At 38.1% G+C, this 23333-nt stretch overlaps 1 protein-coding gene across 1 annotated transcript in view; it reads right to left on the bottom strand.

The window, feature by feature from the left end:
- DIPK2B (divergent protein kinase domain 2B) overlaps positions 1 to 7623 on the bottom strand; it is a 68434-nt gene extending 60811 nt beyond the window's left edge. Inside the window, exon 1 of the mRNA XM_077147042.1 lies at positions 7345 to 7623. Within this exon, the coding sequence (XP_077003157.1) occupies positions 7345 to 7577 (233 nt within the window). The 5' untranslated portion in view covers positions 7578 to 7623. The remainder of the gene's footprint in view (positions 1 to 7344) is intronic.
- Between the last annotated feature and the right edge of the window lie 15710 nt (positions 7624 to 23333).

Raw genomic sequence — 23333 nt, 5'->3', positions numbered from 1 at the left:
AGCAAACTCAAGGCTTTCTGGGGATCCAGGGAGGTGTATACTTCTACAAAATAGCCTGTTTGCTACTTAATCTTCTCCAAGAGAGATACACTGACTTCTCCAGGGGAGATATTCTGCCAATTTCCTAGGTCCCATATTTACCCTTTTCTCCATAGTCATTTCTTCAGCTGTGTGCCAAAATTTGCATTAAGGAAGAATATTAAGTCTTCTTTTGATCTATGTATAAAAAATTACTAAGGAATAGGTTACCCCCATTATTATTCATAATTGAAGGTCATAGTGCAAATGAAAATGTGGTTTTATAAGATATTTTTTAACTTAAATAAGAGTCTTTAACTTCCTATTATTGGTAATCACTGGGCAACCCCATAATGAGTTTTAGGTAATGGGTTTGGAAGGATTAGCATTTTGATTACCCCAAACCCTAGACTGTTTTTTTTTTTTTAACTTATATGACACAGTTTTACTGTAAAAGACCACACAAGCTTTTCCTACCATTTTTATGACAAAGAAAGCTACCCCAAAACTTACAAGGACAAAGAGGTCAAGAGACTTATCCAGGGAGCTGGAGAACATGGAGCGGAGCTCAGGCCTCTTGTTTTTCAGAAACCACAAATAAGTAACTTCTGCAATGCAGGACAATCCAAATTACTATAGAAGTAGTTGCTAAGAATTATGTTCAAGACATTGTCCAAATTATATTTTAAAAGATGAAAAATTGTAAACTTGCAATGAGTCAACTTTACTGGAAGGTTTCGCATAACTATGAGAAATGATCTCACCCACAGGGAGGATGTAGAGAGTCCCAGGGCCCAGAGGCAGGCCTGCCTGACTATTTCCTGCAGCTACTCTTGGGGTTTCAACTCGTGAAGGGCCTGTTACTAAAGATTAACAACTAGGTGGTTCTTTTATAGAATGATTATAGCAACAAACATTTATGGGATATCTAAGCATGCCAGGCACTTTGCTAAACTATTTATATGTATTAATTCATTTAATCATTTCAACAAACTCATGAGGTAGGTACTATTATTAACATCATGCAGATAAGTAATCTGAGGCTCAGAGAGGTTAAGTAACTTGCCCAAGGTCACAAAACCAGGAATCGGAAGAGAAGCATTCCAGGGTCTAGAGTTTGCAATTCTAATCACTTTGTCAGTGTTTATTTAACATTAACATAATGTTGATGATATATGCTAATTTTTTCATATGTCCCAATAATGTCTTTTTGGATATTTTATCCCCTATTATAAGATCCAGACTGAGATCATGTATTGTCTTTAGTTGCATTGTCTCTTTAATCTCTCTCTTTTTTTGAAAAAAATGTGGAAACATATACGACATGAACTTTCTCATCTCACCCTCTCCCAAACATAAAATTCAGTGGGATTAATCACACTTACAATACCATATACTCATTACCATTGGTTACCAGAACTTGCCCATCATTCCAAGCAGAAAATCCACACCTATTGTGTATTAACTATGCTCTCCCTTTTCTCTCACCCAGCAACCTGTACTCTACTTTCTGTCTCTTTGTGTTTACATATTCCAGCTATTTCATACAAATGGAATCATACACTATCTGTTCCTCCGTGTCTGACTTATTTTACTCGACATGATATCTTCAAGGTTCATCCATGTAGCAGCATGCATCAAACTTCGCTTATATCTAAGGCTAAAAATTATTCTACTTTATGTATTCCGTTGTCTATTCTTTTATTATCCATTTTATGAAACAGCTTCTGGGAACAGATTGGTAACATTATAAGACTATATAGCTGGCAGGATCTTAAAGATTATTTTGTTCCCACTTCCTCCCTCATCTTGTCTTGAGTGTAAGAAAATTGAAGCCAGAACATATATGTGACTTGTCTGAAGAATCACAGACAATTAGTAGTAGAGGAAGGCAAATTTCAGAGTTCCTTGTTTCCTAGTTGGTGGGAGATGACATGGGGATGACCTTTTATTTCTGTCCCCAACCCCTGGAGAGGCTTTGCTGGGAGGGCAGAACTGACTTGGTGGATGACTTTAATGAATGCTTGGTGTAAGTTATGGATTGATTCGTGGTGACCAACTGAAGAAAAATAAAAATATTTATAGGTCACACTTTTCTCCCTCTTTTCAAAATGGTAATAAATTGACTACAACAAATGGAAAAAATGTATGTTGTTACAACTTTGGTTACCTGCTTTATATAGTAGAAGAATTTCAGTGAGAAAATTGGTACTACTGTTTTATTCATTAAAATGTTGATATCCCAGAATTTGGATAACCACAAAACAAAGGCAACTTTCAAATCTCCTTCTGAACTGAGATCATGGACGTGTTTGAAGTGAAGTTGGCAGAGTTTCTCAGTGCATTAAATGTTGGGCAAGTAGGATCATAACTTTTTCAGAACTGGAAGGAAGAATGAAGGCCATGTGGTCCAATTCCCCCAGCCGCCTCAATATAGAGAGTAAGGTGGAGGTGTGGGTGAGTGGGACAGAGTTGTAATTACAATAAAATACCCTCTTCCTTCACATATTGCTCATGCTTACATGTAAACACTCAGTCTTTTGATGTGTCCTTCTAAATACTTCTTGCTTCTCTTCCTTCTCCTCCATCACACAGCTCTGCAGTTAAACCTTAAAATATTCAGTGTCTTCCCTAAGTTCTCAGGATAAAATTCAGACTCCTTAGTGCAGTTCATAAAGTTCTTCACAAACTTTCTCACTGCTGATCTTTCTAGATCCATCTCCTGCCATTTCCCTTACAAGCTTGCTTGGTCTAACCAAACCATTGACCATCCTTGGAAAAGTTAAATTCTTTGGGGCCTTTAAGTCTCCACTGACCTTGCCATATACTGATCCCTTTGCCTGGGACAGTTTCTTCTTCTTTCTTTTCTGGATAATCCCTACTCAAGGGATTCTCATTTCTTCATCCCTCAACTGGGATAGACTCCCTACCATAAGCTCCCATGAAACTCTGGGTCATTTTGCATACTTCTCTTACTCTGTTTTAATTGTCAATTTCTTCTGTTTTTTTCAGCAAGAAGTAATTTCCTTTAGGGCAAGGAATAGACCTACTTCATCATTGTAAACTCAGTCTTGGGCACTAAGATAGTGCTCGATACATCTTAACTGGATGGATGAATGGGCATTTGGAGGAACACAAAAACAACGGGTGGATGGGATGCACAGAGTGGTGATTGGATAAAAGAAAGCATGGAGGGATGTCTGGATGAATGAGTGGATGACTGAATATGTAGATGTATGCTTTTGCCATAAGCTCCTAGGCCCTGCAGCCCTCAAGGCCTCAAAATTGATTTGAGGAAGTGAGATAAAGGAATAATTTTATCATCTTCTGAGGCAGAGGGGGCAGACAAGGGGCAAGGGGGAAGAGAAGGAAAATTCAAGCCTAATGATTTACTTATTTTACTGTGAGCCTTCCACTGCTCAGTTGCAAGTATTTAAACATTTGGGAGTGAAGGTGAGGATGTAAGACAAAATGTGGATAGTAAGGAAGGTGAAGTAAAGTATCAGTCCTGTTAAAAGCCTAGAAAACCCTAAGAATGAGTCTGATGAGAAATGCTATCCCTAAGTGGTCTTCTCCCCCAATTCACCTGCTGCCTACACATACACAAATACTGATTAATCCGATTGTGGTAGATCTTGCTATTTAGTGTGATCACTTGGAAATTTCATGTATAGGTGTATTTTCATACAAACATCATGCCAATCAGGCTTATTCATCTTTCTAGCTTCCTTTTACTTTTTCTTTCAGGATTTAAAAGTCAACATAGAGGGCATGGGAAAATTGGTACTGAAAACATTGAAATTTTCAAAGGTCAATGTTTGAGTATAGGGTGCAATAGCATTCCCACCAAAGAAAAGACAAGGGAAAGAAGACAAGGTGACGTTCATCTAGGAAACATGTGCCTTCAGCACACCCACCTAACCTGGGAAGCTCATCTGTTGTATGTTGCTGTTCAGATACAAGTCTGTCCAATCCTTAGTGAGGTCTGGGGGAGTTAATCCTTGCTTGGCCATACGTCTGTGGGTTTTCAATAGATTTTCTTCTAGGATTATCACTGCACTCCTTTTTAAAAGTGGAGAAGTATTTGGAAAGCAACAAGAATAAGGTGAACAAAAATTATTAGAACAAGAGGCAAAGGTTGTGAGCTTGCAGACGATTTAAGAAAGAAGAAATACAAATGGTGAATAAACCTGAAGAAAAGGCTCAGCTCAGAAGCAATACACACTAAAAATGACAGTAATATTAAATATCTAATATTAAATGTGAGTAGTGCAAGAAGTGAGCTCTTTAGGTAGAAGTATCCATTTGGCAATGTATATAAAAATTCTAAAAATTTGCCGTATTGTTGACCTAGAAATTCCACTTCCAGGAGCTTATCATAAGGAACAAATCCATAATGTGCACAAAAGTCTAGACACAGGTATGTTCAACATGGAATTGTTTATAATATTGAAAAATGGGAGAGAAAGCCTAGATATCTCACAATAGTAGATTAGCTCAATAAATTACCGTTGATTGATGCAAATGAACACTATGAAGCCATGAAAATCAATGGCGAATGGAGAAACAAAATGTGGTGTATCTCCACAATAGAATATTATTGTCTTAAAAAGGAATGAAATTCTGACACATGCTACAATGAGGATGAACTTTAAAACATTATGCTAAGTGAAATAAGCTGGACACAAAAGAACAGATATAGTATGATTCCGCTTATATGAAACATCCAGAATAAGCAAATCCACAGAGACAGAAAACAGAAAAGACATTACCAGGGCTATAAAGAGGGAGAATGGGGAGTTATTGCCTAATGGGTAAAAGTTTCTGTTTTGGGTGATGAAAAAGTTTTAGTAATGGAAGGTGCTGATAGCTGCACAACATTGTAAAAGCAATGACCACCACTGAATTCTACACTTAAAAATAGTTAAAATAGCAAATTTTATGTTATATATATATATGTTACCATAAAAAAGAAGGAAAAAATAAAATTGTGGATGAATGTTTAATGGTGTCATAAGCCATTCCTGACAAATTGCTAAGTAAAAATTTACAAGAGTTTACATAGTATGATCACAGTTTGGTTGAAAAAAGTTTTTAATCCATATTTATAAAACAAGTGGAAAGGATATATGCTAGAATGTTAACAAAGTGGCAATCTCTTGGGGGAAGAAATATATGTAACTTTTATTTTGTACTTTCTTTAATCAATATTTCCTAAAAAATCTAAAATAAATAGATACTACTTTTATAATAAGAAATAAAGTTATTCAAATGTAGAGAAAAGGACTATGAGAAAATTCATAATCTCAGGCCCCTTTGTTGCTTCTATCTGCTCTTTTGTGCATTCTCAACATTAAGAGATATAAATGCAAATCTGCCTCTCTGGGTGCTTTCCTGTTTGCATCTGTACTTTCCTTTCAGGTTCATATGGACAATAAATTCTAGGGGAGGGGAAGTCATAGCTTGAACACTAATGGGACACAAACTTCTTTGAGGAGTTGCTTTCTGAATTTGGCCAATATTTGTCTGGTGAGAAAACTTTCATTTATTTCCACTTGGTGAGGAATAAACTGTATGATTCAGATACGCTTGTTTACTTAATCTGGAGAGGAATGTGAATCTGGAGCTCTCTTTCAGTTGAAGTCCTGAATTTTCTTCTCTCCACATTTTCATCCTCTCCTTTCTCAGAGGAATCATCACTATTTCACTTGCATTTTGGTGGTCTCCTTCCTATTACCAGGGTGGGAAATCTTCATTGAGTTGGTCAACAAAGCGACTCTATAACTGAACTGACTTGAATACTTCCTGCCCTACTGTGTTCCTGGTGACCTTTTTCCTGTACCTGGAGAACTGGTTCCCAGCCTCCTGTGCCAGCAACACCAGTCCATCCTTCACCTTGTTTTTATAAAAGATCTTTCCCAAACATAGTTCTCATTCGCCCCTACCCAGTTTAACACTCTCACCATTGCCTGCAACAGAGCTTCCCCAACTGTAGGTCTTTCAACTTTTCAATATTAAAAAATGCCTTGACAGGAAAAATTCACATACACTTTCATAAAGGAGTTTAACGTTTCTGATTGCTGTTTTCTACTTATTTATGTTTAGTAATTCAGTTGAATAATCATACATCTTTGGTTAATATAACTTGGAAGTAAAATTATGGTTTGGTGACCAAATCTTACAAGCATGAGGTCCTTGGTGGGGGGAGAAGAAAGGGCATACTACAGGGGGCCTTTGGTACTGAAAAGGCTGGGAACCACTGGCCTATAGATCAAGGTCCAAGTTGCTTGGCATGGCATTCGAGGCCCCCTGCTCCATCTTACCCTTCCAACCTTCTCCTCTGCTACGCCTCCCACACGCACCCCATGATCCAGCCACTAGGTAATCTTACCTCTTCCCACATCTCTGGGACTTTGCTTAAGGTGGGCCTTTAGCCTTGGGTCTTTCCCCTTCCACTAAATTCCAGCTCATCTTTTAAGGCCTTGCTCAGAATACCTCCCCTTGGAGGACCCTTTCCTTGGTCCCCATTTGCAATTAATGTCATCTCCCTGGAACTTCCCAGAGATCCTTTACACCTTGCTTCCAACCTGCATCACATCAAACCTGACTCTCTGGAAGGCCATGGCCAGAGTTATAGTATCTGTCTCAAGAGCACCTGACAGGCCTTGGTACTCTGATTGTGTGTTGAATAGAACTGAATTTCAGAGTGTGACACCATTCTTTGGTGACAGCCATGTGCATTATAGTTTACTTAGCTTGAGTTTTTCTCTGACCAATGCAACATCTCATAACAGAAAATTGGTTCAGAAACTTTGGAGCAAACTTCCCAAGTTTGAATCCCAGATCTGCTACTTATTCGGTGGCAACCATGGGCAAATCAGTCACTTCATATTGCTATGTCTCAGTTAACTACCTGAATATTGGGTGCAAAGCTCTAACTCCCAGAATGGTTGTAAGGAGCAAATAAAATAGTTTTAAAATGTTCGTTAGATAGTAGGTGTTCCATAAATTTTATTTCCCTCCCATGATGAGAAATTAATTCATAAACCCAATAGTCTCAGGTTACTACTCTGCCCACAGGAAAAAAAATTAAGCTCCCACTTAAAAAGGAGACTGGATTTAGCATTTAGAACTGGAATTTGGCTTCATACTTTCCCTGCTGCCCCCACACCCTCAGCTTCAAATTATTACCCCAATGATTAAATGGCTTTGTTTCAATAGCCACCCATAAATTACATTCTGATTTGTTTTCAACAAACTCCTGGACATCTTCACATGAAGGGAACAGAATTTTGCCCCTCAGAGTTATTTGATTGAGATTCTGACCTTATTTCTTCTTTAAAGAACTTCTTGCAAATAGATGTCCCGATGCAGGCATTGCATTTATCAAGTCCGAGGAAAGTCCTTCCAAAATTGTAGCTGATTCTGACGTGGGACACCAGAGAAGGAGAGAGAGAAGCTGGTGAGGAGAAAGAACAGTTTAGGGCTGAGAAGCACAGGAGTAGGGCCAGCCAACCCGGGCAGAGGGCAGCAGCCGCAGGCCCCCGTTGAGACTCCATCTCTAGGTCTGGATTCCAGCTGCAGCCTTCAGCTGCCCACTAAGGGCTGCAGAGAGGCAGGTCTAAGCAAAGGAGGAAGCTGTCAGAGGGGGCTGGCTTCAGAGGTGCTGACCCCATTCCAGTTTCCCAGGTTTCTGTTTGTGGATGCTAAGGAGCTTGGGGCTAATGAGGCTGGGGAGGAGGTGAGGAAATCTATGGAGGATGCTGATAACACCGTTTCCAGAGTTACTCTTCCTTTGACTGGGGCGGCTGCCTCAGGCTGGGGAGGATCTCACTAGCAGATTTTGGGAAGGACAATGGTCGGGGCTTCTCTGTGTAGTCTTTGGACAAACACAGGATATCCTGGCTGGGCAGGAAAGGTTCATGCAGGATGTATGTCCGACCTGGGTCCCACCTGGGAGTTTCAAAGGATCCTGAAGGCCTCCACCCTTCACTGTTTTAATTATGGGTATAGTTGTCCCTATGGGTTACACACACACACACACACACACACACACACACACACACACCACTCCCCCTCCCCTGCAGTGGATAATTTCTCCTTCCCCTTAACTAGCCATACAGCTCCACTTTTACCCTATTTGTGAAATAACTAGAGGTTAACTTGTGACATTTAAATAGCACATTTAACACTGATTTGAAAAGTGAGGGATATTTGCTGCTTAGGGAACCACATGTGGGTTACTCCATGCTTCAGCTTTTCTTGCTGATCTGAGAACAAGAGAAGGGGAGGGACTTTGTGGTGTGATGGGGGGAGAAAGATCCCTCTGCCTGCATCCAACTTTGTCTGACCTTCTCCCCTACGTCTGAAAGCATCTCTTCTCTTTACCACCTTGCCTCACTTCTCAGTGGCTGGCCTGAACTAATAGGACTTAACTTTTTATCACTGTCTTCCTGACATCAAGCTAAAGCCCACAGAATGGAGTAGATGAGAGTGCTAACCTGGGAATAGAGAGCCTTTGAGGGATGAAAGAGAGAAAACGAGTTTGCTTGTCTTTCTGGGAGGGGCCAGGAGTGAAGTTTTCAGAAGCCAGTGGGCAGTTGGTGAATATAAGAGAGCACAAACAAAGATGGTGCCTGCAGAGGGACAAAGAGAAGTGAGTGAGGTCTGAGTATCATCTCGGCAGAATTAGGGAGTTTTGCTAAAGATTGTCTTGGTGGGAAGATTAGGGTAAATGTAGTTCTCCAATGGTTAATTATATGCTTATTAGCCATCTGTATATCCCTTCCATGAAATATTCATTCATGTTTTTTTTTATATTTGAATTTTGAGGGTTCTTTTTTTAACTTTTTATTATTATTATTATTTAATGGTTTACAATGTCATCATATAGCTGTGCATTTATTGTGAGAGTAGACTTTTTTCTTTTTTGTGAAAAATAACATGTATACAAAAAAGCAGTAAATCTAAAGCACATCGCAACAATTAGTTATAGAATATATTTCAGAGTTTGTTATAGGTTACAATTTAGGTTTTTACTTCTAGTTGCTCTAAGATACTGGAAACGAAAACAAACATCAATGTAATGATTCAGCAATCATACTCATTTGTTAAATCATACATTCTCTGTTTAACTCCACCATCACTTTTTGATCTTTCACCCACTCTTTAGGGTTATTTAGGATATGGCCATTCTAACTTTTTTATGTTGGAAGGGGCTATTGATAATATGGGATGGGGGATGGAAATAGCTGATGTTCTGGAGAGGCTGGCCCCCTTGCATTTCATGATTTTTCTGGTCCAGGGAACCATTTGTAGGTTGTAGATTTCTGGAAAGTTACCCTAATGCATTGAACATTTGTAGAATCTTATATAATGCCCTAGGCATTCTTTAGGATTGACAGGAATGGTTTTGGTTGGGTTCAGCAAGCTATGAGAGGTAACAACGTCTAAATGAAGCATGTGTAAGAATAAGAGTGACCTCCAGAGTAGCCTTTTGATTCTATTTGAACTCTCTCAGCCACTGATACCTTATTTGTTACACTTCTTTCCTCTTTTTGGTTAGGATGGCATTGTTGATCCTGTGGTGTCAAGGTCAGATTCGTCCTTGGTAGTTATCTCTCATGCCACTGGGGAGACTTTCATCCCTGGATGTCATGTCCCATGAAGAGGGGAGAGCAATGGTTTCACTTGAAGAGTTGAGCTTAGAGAGAGTGAGACCATATCTGGGCAACAAAAGGGGTCCTCTGCAGGTGACTCTTAGGCATACCTATAGGTAGGCTGAGTGTCTCTGTTACATACATAAGCTTCACAAGAGCAAGACTCAAGATCAAAGGTTTGGCTGTTCTAGGCATTATATTTTATATACATAATTTATCAAAGTCTATTGGTGTCAACAGCTTACCAGTTTGAGTGGAGTATAGAAATCTTATGTCCTTTTACCCTCTGACATTTATAATATAATTATCTTAAAGATTTCCTCTATATACCTTGAGAACCACACCAGATAGTGTTATGATTTTTGCTTTAGGTAGCAGCCATAAGCAGGAACATAGAAAAGAAAAGAGAGGACATTGCCATGTAACAGGAAATCCAAGAATTATGGTAAACTAGCACTAGATAGCTATCAACCTTGGAAAGAAGTGAACCTTCTAGTCTCCGAAACCATGAGACAATAGATTCTCATTGTTCAATTGAACCAATTGTGTGGTATTTGTCATAGCAGTATGGCAAACGAAGATGTTTAGAGAATTTCCTTTAGCCAATTTTTTTTAGGGTAGGTTTGTTGGTGAAAAATTCTGCCACTTTACCCTTACCTAAGAATGTCTCGATTTCCCCTTCAATCTTGAATGTTATTGTAATTAGGTAGAGAATGAATTCTTGGCTGACAATTCAGTACTTCCAGCTATAGAAAAATATGGTGCCACTTCATTCTGGTTTCTATAGTTTCTTGTGAGAAATCAGCTGTAATTCAAATATATTTCCCCCTAAAGATAGGGTATAGTTTTCCTCCGTTTGATCTGAATCTTTGCTTCATACAGGTATTCAGGGGGACCTCATTGTTCCTCTTTCTTATGGCCTCTCATGTGCAGTTGTTTATTGATCCCTTCAAGTCTCATTTGGAACATGTGCTTTGGTCTGTAAAGTGGCCTGCTATGCCTTTATATGCACCTTTTTGAAGACTTGCAGTTCTTTTCCCCTGAATACTGCCAAGAAGTGGAGCTTAGATCTCCTATATCTTAGGCCATATCTATTTTCTGACTTGCTACATTGTTCCCCTGAGGAAATGAGAAAGGGATTAACTCTTTGCTTTAGTGGTGAAGGTATGGAAAGAGGAAAATACAGGTGTAACAAAAGCACAGATTACTGTCTCCAAATGTTTGTCTGCCACACCAAACATAACAGATTTTACTTGCGTGTTCTCTTTGGTTGGAGCCATAGCTTCATTTTTCTTATTGAGTTGTTACTAGTAGTTAAAGAGCTTCTCTTCAAAGTCAACCAGATCTTGTGACAAATTTTCAAAATCTGGTAACAGTTTTACAATATACACTCCATCACGACATAAATTTTTGTCTCAAACACCCAGAGCAGTTTCTAGCATATGCTGTCTCATTTTAAGTAAAAATTAGGGATTAAAAATCAATATACAAAAAAATTAACATTCAGCTGCAGTGACATTTAGATGAACTAATCTCTTCTGCATATTGTGAAATTCTCATAGTCACAGGCAGTGAGAACTCCTGAGGCTGACAGTTTTCTTCTGACCTTAATTATAAGGTGCTTCCTAATTTCAGAAATATTGGAAGACTTAAAAGTGAATGGTTCAGCAGCTAGAAGAAAAAATCTGAGATGATGGTGTAGTGACCCATGACAAACTCTGGGATCTGTCCTGTAACTACTTGCTGAAGAGTGCTTTGAAAACTGTTGCTTTCTTTCTTTGTTTTGATGTATGTTATATTATACAATAAAAAGTTAAAAAAATGGTTTATAGGCATCACCAGTGAAACCATTTGGTCCTAAACACATATCCATTTAAGATAGCTGTGATTATTGTTTCCAACTCTTTGTTGTTTATATGTGTTGGAATTTTCTGTTTCTTCTTGAGTGAGTTTGGGTAATTTGTGTGCTTGTAGAGATTTGTCAATTTCATCCAGCTTATCTAATTGTCTGCCCATCAATTGTTTCTATTACTATTTTATAATCCTATTTATGTGATCAGTAGTGACCCCACTTTCCTTTTGAATTTAGATGTTTGCATCGTTTCTGTTTTTCCTCATCACTCTAATTAAACTTTTTCAATTAAAAAGAGAAGTGAATGGCTCAGCTTTGAGGAAGTTTGCAAGACAGCCAACAGAAAGGAGGAGAATATTAATAGCTTTGCTTTGATTTGCCTGGTCCTAGGGGTCTAGATGCCACATTTAACAACCCACAGTCTGTCTGAATAACTTCAGTCCCCTGGCACCTCTCTTATTCTACATTGTGGAAGTCATGGATGTGCACTGCTTGATGATCAGCTGCAAGGAGTGAAGTTGGCTGGTGTTTTCAAACTATTAGTATTTCAAGATCCACCTCAGCTTTTTTGAGTTGAGACCATGCTCTTCTTGGACAGCCCCCAGCCAATGACTGAGCATTGTGGAGGTACTCAAGTCTATCCATCTCTGCCCAAAATGGGATTTCTTTCATTTAAATCTCTCCTCCAAAGCTCTGTTTTGAATTGGCTGAGTCTGTCAGGTCTGCATTGTGGTCTGAGGCTTTCCATACTCCAAAGTGTTTCCTGTTTCCTCACCTTTCACAAACATTTCCTATCAATAAACTTCTTGCATTCTTAACTGCAATTCAATGTCTTCTTTCTGGATAACCCAACTAAAAAACAACATTCTTCTATGTTGTCCTGATATTGGTCCTGGGATCAAATGTCTCAGTTTTTATAGGACTCAGAAATAATTTTTTAGGCATGGAGTTCCAAGAAAGAGACTATTTAGCTCCTTCAGATTTCTTGGGCTTTGATTATTTCTCAATAATTTTAGCCATATGCTTTAATACTGGAAAATTGTTCCCTTTGGTATAAAAGATGGCAACCCAGTAAAGCTCAGCTTTCTCTCTCTCAGTACTATGTGTCCCAAGGATAAGTCTATTCTTTTGTGCTTCTCCTTGAGAACCTAGTTAAAAGTCCAGTTAAAAAAGTTGTTTTCATTGCTCTTGGCATATTTACAATCCGTAGTTCCCAACATTTTAATTTTTTTGGACCAAGACATCAAAATCCTTAATAATACCTTACATTGTGGAACTTCTGTAGTTTTACAAAGCACTTTCACATTATTTCAGTAGATTATTATAACAACCTTGTGAAGGAGGCTGTTCAGTCATTATTGATCATAGCAATGATTTTATGAGGTTTAGAGATGTTTAATGTGGTTCCAAGTTGCTAGTAAGTACCAGACGTGAAGCTTGATTGCTCTGCTGAAGCGTAATACAGTTTACCGTCTACTCCACCAAATTGCCTCTCAAGAGGTGGTTCAGGTTTATTCTGGTGGTTTGAGTGAATCTAACTTAAATCCCCTGATGTGGAGTAGCTGTGTAGGGTTCTTGGAAGACTTTCCACATATTTTGGCAACACACCTAAGGAAGACAGCCTATTTTTGAGTCACTCATATCAGGCTGGTCTATGCCCTCTCTATTCTACCCAGCAAATACCAGTGAATGAGCTGCTGGTACCCTTGCAGACTTCTATTTTGCCAGGAAGTGTAGGTAACTGCAGATGTTCCGAATTCACCCTTGGAAAGGCAACCTGAGGTCTGGCTCTTCTTGGTACTATTTATCACTTTTTAACCCTGTATTATTTTTCTCCATACCCTCATGATGCTGGTTTTAATTTCTCTCTGCTTTTTTATTCTGGCTTTGCTTTGGATTTTTTCCCTTCTATAAAGAAACTCTACTTCCTTTCCAATAAGTTAGATCAAAAGAGATGTTCCTCAAATCCTGAGGTAAGGAAGCCAGCTTGTACTTGTGGCATTCCTAATGGTGAATGCCTTGGGCAGGAAGGAAAACACAGATATAACCACTAGGCTGTTGGAAGCATTCCCACATTCCCCATAACCCTTGTGTCTGAAGATAAACATAATCTTTTATGGCTTCCTTGATGACTCTACCCAAACAGCTCATAAAGCAGACTTGAAACTTTGTTGCCTGGGGAGCCCTGGCCACTTTCTGCCCCTAAGTAGCTGTCTCTTCACCAGACATTAGGTCCTTTCCCCAAGAGGGAGGAAAGAGAAGGAAGACCTGAAGAAATTATGGTTATTTTTTCAAATACCATTGTTTACTAGAATAGAACAAGTATATTTCAAATATTTGCCCTTGTGGTGAGAATGAAAATACATTGAGCAATTTGCACAGGTAGACACCTCAGTTCTTAGCCACATGCCCTTAGGGATATATTCTAGTTTCTGGCCATGTTTTCCTTTTCTTAGGTCTATACTTGTGGAAGAAATGTTTCTTTCTTTTAAAAAAACTACATTATTTTTAAAAAACAATTTATTTAAAAACACTTCATATTCAGCAAACATACACTCTCTCCCCCCACCCCCATTCCCTGGTAACTTCTAATATAATTTTGTCTTGCAAATTTGCTGTTTCTGGATAACTCATTGTCGTTTGGAACTGTACCCCTAAAAATCATGTCTTTATAGTTAATCTATTTCTGTGAGTGTAAACCCATTGTAAGGACCTTTTGATGAGGTTACTTAGTTAAGGTGCAGCCCAGGGTGTGTCTTAATTCACTCACTGGAGTCCATTATAAGCAGAGTGAATATAGAGAGGAAGAATAAAAGCTATGGAAGAAATGAAATCCAGAAGAGAAGGGAAAAGCTAGCAGGTGCCACCTTGTGCCTTGTGATATGGTAGAGAAGCCAAGGATTGCCAGCATCCATTCTTTGGGAAGACCACATCATCTTAATGATGCCTTAATTTGGACATTTTCCCTATATTCTAACTATAAATGAATAAATTCCCATTTTTAAGCTAACATAATTCATAAGCACCTGCTGAAACAGCCTAGGAAACCAAAATGGATTTTGGTACCAGGAGAGTGGAGCGTTACTATTGCAAATGTCAACAATGTGGACATGGGTTTGGAATTGGGTAATGGGTTGAAGCTGGAAGAATTGTGAGATGTTTGATAGAAAAGGCCTAGGTTGCTTTGAAGAGACTGTTGGTAGAAATAAGGACACTGAAGGTGCTTCCAATGAGGCCTTAGGCAAAAATTACGAATGTGCTCTTGGAAACTGGAAGAAAGGCAATCTTTTTAAAAAAGTGGCAGACAACTGGGAAAAATTGAGTTCTGATGTCATATGGAAGACCAAATTTGAGAGGGATGAAGTTGGATATTTAGTTGAAGAGATTTCAAAGCTAAGTGTGGAAAGTGCAGCCTGGTTTCTCCTTGCAGTTTATAGTAAAATGTGAGAGAAAAAGATAAGCTGAGAACTGAACTCCTGGGTACATAGAAACCAGAAATTGATGTGTTGGAAAATTCTAAGCTTCTGTGAAGCACATCCATAGAGAATAGTGCTCCATGTGAAGGTTTTATGGGACATGGGTCCAGTTGACCATCTCAGTGCAAGTCAGAATTGGCAATGCAGTAATCCAGAAAGGATTTGTAGAAGGTTCTTTTGTATGATGGTGTGGACCCCTCTGTCCTATATGCAAAACTGACAAGTTTTTTTCGTGATCTCTATAAATAGAACCACTGTCAGCCAGACTAAAAGGGACAAGAAAGGAACAGATTGAAGAAAAATCATTTCACACGAAGAGCCATGGAAACTGAGGTCTGGACTGAAGACATCTTGGGACAAGAGTGAGCCCATCCATGTGTGTGGAAAGGGTGAATATATCCTGGCACTAGGAGAGGCTGGCCTTCTGCCTCATTGTTCAGGAAAAGCGCTGCTTCCCCAGTGTTCATAGAGGGTAGAGCATATTCATCAGGGATTTCAGAGAGTCTGGCCACCAGCCCACCCTATTGAAAGCATTGAGCTTGTGCTGCAGAGATTGTGGAGAGTCTGGCCACCACCTCAGTTTTCCCAGAGAGCAGAGTTCATTTCCCGGGGATTGCAGAGATTTTTTCCATCAACCAATGCTCAAAGAAGGTGGAGGCTTTGCCCCAGTGTTTGGAGGAAAGCATGGCTACTGTACAAGCACTTGGAAAGGATAGGACTGCTGCTCCATCAGGTCTGGAGGACAAAACATCATTTTATAGATAACTCTCAGACCTTAAAATCTAATGGAGTATTCCCTGCATGATTTAAGAATTGTTCGGGATTCCTGGCCTCTGTTTTCCTTCCAATTTCTCCCTTCTGGAACAGGAATGTTTATCCTCTGTTTGCCCCTCCTTTGTGATATTAGAATCAGAAAACTTGTTCACTAAATTTCACAGGTCTTCAGATGGAGGAGACTTGTGCCCCAGGAAAGACCACTCCTATAACCGATTTTGATGAGACTTTGTACTAAGAGTTATTTCTGAAATGATCTAAGGGCTTTTGAAATATTGTGATGTAATGAATGTATTTTGAATATAGAAAGAACATGTCTCTTTGGGTTCCAGGGGGGAGTGCGGTGGTTTGTAACTGTATGTATTCCTGAAAATTAGGTTCTTAAAGCTACTCCATTCCTGTGGGTGTAAACCTGTTGAAGTAAAACCTTTTGATGAGGTTATTTTAGTTAAGGCATGGCCCAGAGTGGGTCTCAATCGTCTTATTGGAGTCCACTATAAAAAGGATGAATACAGAGAGAGAAAGAGAAAAGCCATGGAAGCAAGAAGCTGAAAGCAGCAAATCCCAGAAGAGAAGAGAGACCAGCAGATGCTGCCTTGTGCATTGCCATGTGGGAGAGGAGGCAAGGGTCACTGGCAGCTGGTCTTTGGGAAGAAAGCATCATATTGATGATACTTTGATTTAGACAGTTTCATGGCCTAAAAACGATAAGCTTGTGAGCTAATAAATTTCCATTGTTTAAGTCAACACATTTCGTTGTATCTGACTAGCTTAGGAAATGAAAATACTCATAAAAATCACCTCATTCATTGTTCGTCTATTTGTGCATTGTTTATTTCATGGAGCATAATGTTTTCAAGGTTCTTCTATGCTGCAACATGTCTCAGAACTTCATTCCTTCTTATGGCTTAATAATATTCCATATACATATGTACCACACTTAGTTTATCCATTCATTTGTTGATGAATACTTGGGTTGTTTCCCTTTTTACCTATTGTGAATAATGCTGCCATAAATGTTGATGTCCATGTATCTGTTTGAAATCTTGTTTTCACTTTCTTTAGGTATATACGTAGAAGTGGGATTTCTGAGTCATATGATAATTCTATGTTCAACTTTTTGAAGAACTTCCAAATTCTTTTACACATTGGCTGCACCATGTTATATTTCCACCAACAATGCACTCACATTACAATTTCTCTGACACTTGTTATTTTCAATTAAAAAAATAATAACCACTCTATTGGGTGTAAAGTGGTATCCATTGTTTTGATTTCCTTAATGGCTAATGAAGTTGAGACATTGAAAAAACGGCTATTCAATCCTTTGCCCATTTTTAATTGGTTTGTTTGTCTTTTTGTTGTTTGGTTGTAGGATTTCGTTATATTCTGGATATTAAGCCCTTATCAGATAAATGGTTTGCAAGTATTTTCTCCTATTCTGTAGATTTTCTTTTTCACTTTCTTTTATTGTCTTTTGATAAATAAAATATTTTAATTTTGATGAAGTCAAATTTATCTATTATTAATTTGTTGCTCATGATTTTGATGCCATATCTAAGAATACAGTGTTGAATACCAGGTCCTTAAGAATTGCCTCTATGATTTCTTCTAAATATTAATGACTTTAACTCTTATATTTAGGTCATTGATCCTTCTTGAGTTAATTTTTACATATAGAATGAGGTAGGATTCCTACTTCATTCTTTTGCATTTGGAGCCCAGTTTTCCCATCATTTGTTAAAGTCTACTCTTTCTCCATTGCTTGTACTTGGCATCTTTGTTGAAAATTAATGATGAGTGGGCATATTTCTGGACTTTCAATTCTATTGAATTGTTTTATTTGTCTATACTAATGCTAGACACCACTTCGATTATTTTTTTGAATAAATTTTTTTATCATCACAATCAGTTTTTTTTCTTTTTTGGTAAATAACATACATACAAAAAAGCAATAAATTTTGAAGCACAGCACAATAATTAGTTGTAGAACAGATTTCAGAGTTTGGCATGGGCTACAATTTCATAATTTTAGGTTTTTACATCTAGCTGCTCTAAGATACTAGAGACTAAAGGAAATATCAATTTAATGATTCAGCAATCATGTTCGTTTTGCTCTGATTATTGTAGCTAGCATGTTTTGAAATTGGGAAGTGTGAGTCCTGCAACTTTGTTCTTTTTCAAAATTGTGTTGGCTATTTAGGGACCTTTGTACTTCCATATGAATTTGATGATTAGCTTTTCTAATTCTATAAAAAAGGCTGCTGGAATTTTGATAGAAATTGTACTGAATCTAGGTTATGTTGGATATATTGAAATTTTAACAATATTGTCTTCCAATCCATGTATATGGGATGTCTTTCTATTCAGGTAGATCTTTAATTTCTTTTAGCAGTGTTTTGTAGTTTTTAGTATACAACTTTTTCACATCCTTAGTTAAATTTCTTCCTAGATATTTTATTCCTTTAGATGTTGTTGTAAATGTGATTGTTTTCTTAATTTCTTCTTGGATTGTTCATTGCTGGTATATAGAATCACAGTCGATTTTGGCATATGACTTTGCACCCCAGGACTTCGCTAACTCATTTATTAGTTTTAGTTTTCTTGGGTATTCTTTTGCACTTTCTACATACAAGATCAAGTCATATGCAAATAGAGAGACTTAATTCTACCTTTCTGTTTTAGTTTCCTAGACTGCTCTAAGCAAATACCATGAACTGCATTGGGCTTACCCAATGGGAATTTATTTGCTTATGGTTAGAGCTCAGAAAAATATTGAAATCAAGGCATCATCAAGGTGATACTTTCTTCCTGAAGATCAGCTGCCAGCAATACTTGGCTACTCTGCCACATGGCAAGGTACAAGATGGCATCTGATGGTCTCTCCCTTGTCTTCCAGGTTTTGTTTCTTTCAGCTTCTTGCTCCCGTGGTTTTCTCTCTTTCTCACTCTGTCTCTGTATTCATTTCATTCACAAAGGATAAAGTAATAAGACTAAGAAACATCCTGAATAAGGTGGGTAACAGCTTAACTGAAATAGTCTCATCAAAGGTCCTACTTACAACAGGTCCACACCCACAAGAGTGGATTATATTAAGGACATGTTTTTTCCTGTGGTGTACACAACATCAAACCATCACATTCCACCCTCTGGCCATAAAAAAGACATGCTCTTTCTACATGCAATATAAGTTCATTCAATTACAATATCCCAAAATCCTTAAGTCATTTCAGAAACAAAACTAAGTACAAAGTCTCATCAAAATTGGTTATAGGTGTGGTCTGTCATGGGGCACAAGTCTCCTCCATCTGTGGACATGTGATATTTTAGTGAACAAGTTATCACTTTCAATATACAAAGGAAGGGCTGGAGTAGGATAACATTCCTATTCCAGAAGGTAAAAATTGGAAGGAAAACAGAGGCCATTAATCCCCCAAAATTCTTAAACCATGCAGGGTAACTTGCCACTTTTCTGTGCTCATTTATGAGCTCTAGTAGCTTTGCTGTAGGTTTCTTTGGATTTTTGACATATAGTATGTCATCTGTAGACACTGAGAGTTTTACTTCTTTCTAATGTGGATGTCTTTATTTATTTTTCTTTTCTAATTGCTCTAGTTATAACTTCCAGCACAATGTTCAATAACAGTGGTGACAGTGTGCATCCTTGTCTTGTTCCTGATTTTAGAGGGAAAGATTTCGGTCTCCCACCATTGAGTATGATCTTAGTTATAGATTTCTCATATATTCCTTGTATCATTTTGAGGAAATTCCCTTCTATGCTTATCATTTAAATTGTTTTCATGGAGAAAGGATGTTGGAATTTTGTCAAATGCCTTTTCTGCATCAATTGAGATGATCATGTGCTTTTTCTACTTTGATTTATTGATGTGGTCTATTACAGTAATTAATTTTCTTGTATTGAACCAGCTTTGCATACCTGGAAAGAATCCCACTTTGTCATGGTGCATGATTATTTTAATGTTTTGCTGGATTAGATTTGTCAGTATTTTATTGAGGATTTTTATATGTGTATTCATTAAAGAGATTGGCCTGTGATTTCTTTTCTTGTGGTATCTTTGGCTTAGGTATTAGTGTGATCTTTGTTTTATAGATTTAGTTAGGTAACTTTCTGTCCTCTTCAATTTTTCTGAAGAGTTTGAGTAGTAATGGTACTAATTCTTTCTTGAATGCTTGGTATAATTTACATGTGAAACCATCTGGTCATGGACTTTTTTTGGGGGGGTAGGTTTTTGATGATTGAATCAGTCTCCTTACTTATAATTTGTTTGTTGAGGTCATTTGTTTCTTCTCAAATCAATGTTGGTTGTTCATGCTTTTCTAGAAATTTGTCCATTTCATCTATGTTGTCTAGTTTATTAGCATATAGTTGTTCCTAGTGTTCTCTCATTATCTCCTTTATTTCTGTGGGGTCAGTGGTTATGTTCATTGTCCCATATCTGATTTTATTTATTTGCATCTTCTCTCTTTCTTTTTGTTGGCCTAACTAAGGGTCCATTGATTTCAAAGAACCAACTTTTGGTTTTGTTGGTTGTCTTTATTGTTTTAATGCTCTCAATTTCATTTATTTCTGCTCTGATCTTCATTATTTCTTTGCTCTGAGGCTAGTTTGCTGTTCTTTCTCTAGTTTCTCCAGGTGAACAAATAATTCCTCGATTTTTGTTCCATCTTTTTAAATATAGGCATAGGGCAATGTTTCCATCTCAGCACTGCCTTTGCTGCATCCCATAAGTTTTGATATGTTGTGTTTTCATTTTCATTTCTTCTTTGACCTACTGGTTGCTTAAGAGTCTGTTGTTTAACCTCCATATATTTGTGAACTTTCTGGTCTTCCATCTTCATTGATTTTCATCTTTATTCCATTATGATCTGAGAAAGTGTTTTGTATAATTTCAATCTTTTAAAATTTATTGAGACTTGCTTTGTGACCTAACATGTGGTCTATCCTGGAGAAGGATCCAAGAACATTTGAGAAAAATGTGTATTCTGCTGTTGTGGGTGTAATGCTCTGTAAATATCTGTTTAAATCTAGTTCATTTATCATATTATCCAAAATCTCTTGTTGATGCTCTGTCTAGATGATCTGTACATTGATGAGAGCTGTGTATTAAAGGCTCCGACTATTGTTGTAGAGGTGTCTACTTCTCCTATCAGTGTTGTCAGTGTATGCCTTATGTATTTTGGGCACTCTGGCTCAGTGCATAAATATTTATGATTATGTCTTCATGATGGATTGTTCCTTTTATTAATACATAGTGTCCTTTTTTGTGTCTTCTAATTGTCTTACATTTGATGTTGCATTTGTCAGATATTGGAATAGCTACCCCTGCTCTTTTCTGGATGTTGCTTGCATGAAATATCTTTTTCCAACCTTTCACTTTCAATATGTTTTTGTCCTTGGGTCTAAAGGAAGGTTCTTGCAGATAGTATATATATAGTTCATGTTTTTTCATCCATACTGCAAGTCTATGTCTTTGATTGGGGGTTTTAATCTATTAACGTTTAATATCATTCCTGTAAAGGCAGTATTTTCTTCTACCATTTTGTCTTTGGGATTTTATATGCCATATCTTATTTTTTTCCTTCTTTTTACCCTTACTCATAGTGTTCATTTCTAAACTCTTCTCCGGACCTCTCTCTCCTGTCTTTTCCTATCTGCCTGTAGTGCTCCTGTTAGTATTTCTTGTAGAGCCAGTCTCTTATTCACAAACTCCTGTGACAATTTGTCTAAAAATATTTTAAACTCTTCCTTGTTTTTGAAGGATAGTTTTATTTGCTATAGAATTCTTGGTTGGCAGTTTTTCTCTTTCATTATCTTAAATATATCATCCCACTGCCTTCTTGCCTCTGTGGTTTCTGCTGAGAAATCTGCACATGGTATTATCAAACTTCCCTTGTATGTGATGGACTTATTTTCTCTTGCTGCTTTCTGCATTCTCTCTTTGTCTTTGACATTTGACAATCTGATTAGTAAGTGTCTTGGAGGAGGTCTATGCAGATCTACTCTGTTTGGGGTATGTTGTGCTTCTTGATTCTACAGTTTTGTGTCTTTCATAAGAGATGGGAAATTTTCAGTGACAATTTCCTCCATTATTTTTTCTGCTCCTTTTCCATACTCTCCTACCTCTGGGACACCCATAACATGTATATTCATGCACTTCATGTTTTCATTTAATTCCTTGAGACCCTGCTCCTATTTTTCACACTTTTTTTCAAAATTTGTTGGCAGATTTTAAAAGCCACGGACTTGGATATTTAGTAGAAGAGAGTTCCAAATTAAATGTGGAAAGTGCAGCTTGGTTTCTGCTTGCAGCTTATAGTGAAATGCAACAGGAAAGAGATAAGCTGAGAACTAAACTCTAAAGAACAAAAAACCCAGAAATTGATGTTCTGGAAAATTCTGGGCTTCCAGAAAAGGAGATCCCAGAAAATAGTTCCCCACGTGAAGATTTAGCCAAATGTGGAGCCAGTCAGCCATTAGGAAAAAAAGCCAGGATTGGAAATGGAATTATCCAGGAAGGATTTGTGGAAAGTATTGTTGTTTGATGGGCATGATCCTTGCTTGCTACATAGAAGGCCAACAAGAGTGCTTTGGGACCTGTATAAAAGGAACCACTACCAGTTTCGACTGGGGTGCTCAGAAAAGGGACAATGTGAAGGTAAAATAATGTCAGCAGCAGAACTATGGAAGCTAAAGTCTAAAGTCAAGAAATCTTGGGCCAGGAGAACAGACCCACCCAAGAATTTGGAGAAGGTGAGTTTTGCCCCAAAGACAGAGGATGGGCCTTCCCCATCACTGCTGTAGAAGAGTCATACCACCTCAGGCCTTGGAGGATGCATCACATTCCTTGGGGATTGGGGAGAGCCTGGCGGCCACCACATGGAAGGGTTGAGAATGTGATTCGGGCATGGCAGAGAGCCTGGGTGTGGCCCTGCTGCTTGGAGAGTGTGGAGCTGAGTAAAAAGTGGTCTCCCTAATGTCCCCCAAGGTTAAATTCAGAGATAGGCAGGCCACTGCATAAGCCCTTGGAAATGGTGGGACTGCTGCTTTCTAAAGCCCTGAAGATAAATGACTCCCAGACTTTGAAATTTAATGGACTTTGCTCTGCAGATTTTCAAAACTTCTTGGGTCTTGTGACCCTGTTTTCCTTCCAATTTTTCCCTATGGAAACAAGAATATGTAGCTTATGACTGTCCCTCCTTTGTACATTGGCAGCAAATAATTTGTTCTGAGTTTTACAGGTCCAGAGCCAAAGGAGAATATTTACCACAGGACTGTCCATGCCTGTAGTTGACTTTGATGAAATTTTGTACTGATTTTAACCTTGTATTGTACTTGTATTGTTACTGAAATGCCTTAAGGATTTCTGATATTTTGATGGAGTGAATGTAGCCTTTTCTAGATAACCCTATAGTGGACTTCCCTGAGGACATAGCTGCCCCATCTCGAGTCTGCTCTGAGCAAATGGCTTCTAGGCCTCCAGTCAGACCTGAGGAGTTGCCACCCAATCTCCACCTGAAGGGATTAACTTTTCA

The sequence above is a fragment of the Tamandua tetradactyla genome, chromosome X, assembly GCF_023851605.1.
Source record: "Tamandua tetradactyla isolate mTamTet1 chromosome X, mTamTet1.pri, whole genome shotgun sequence".
NCBI lineage: Eukaryota > Metazoa > Chordata > Mammalia > Pilosa > Myrmecophagidae > Tamandua > Tamandua tetradactyla.
Note: the sequence above shows the minus strand (reverse complement) of the source record. Positions and strands in the feature narration are given on the sequence as shown.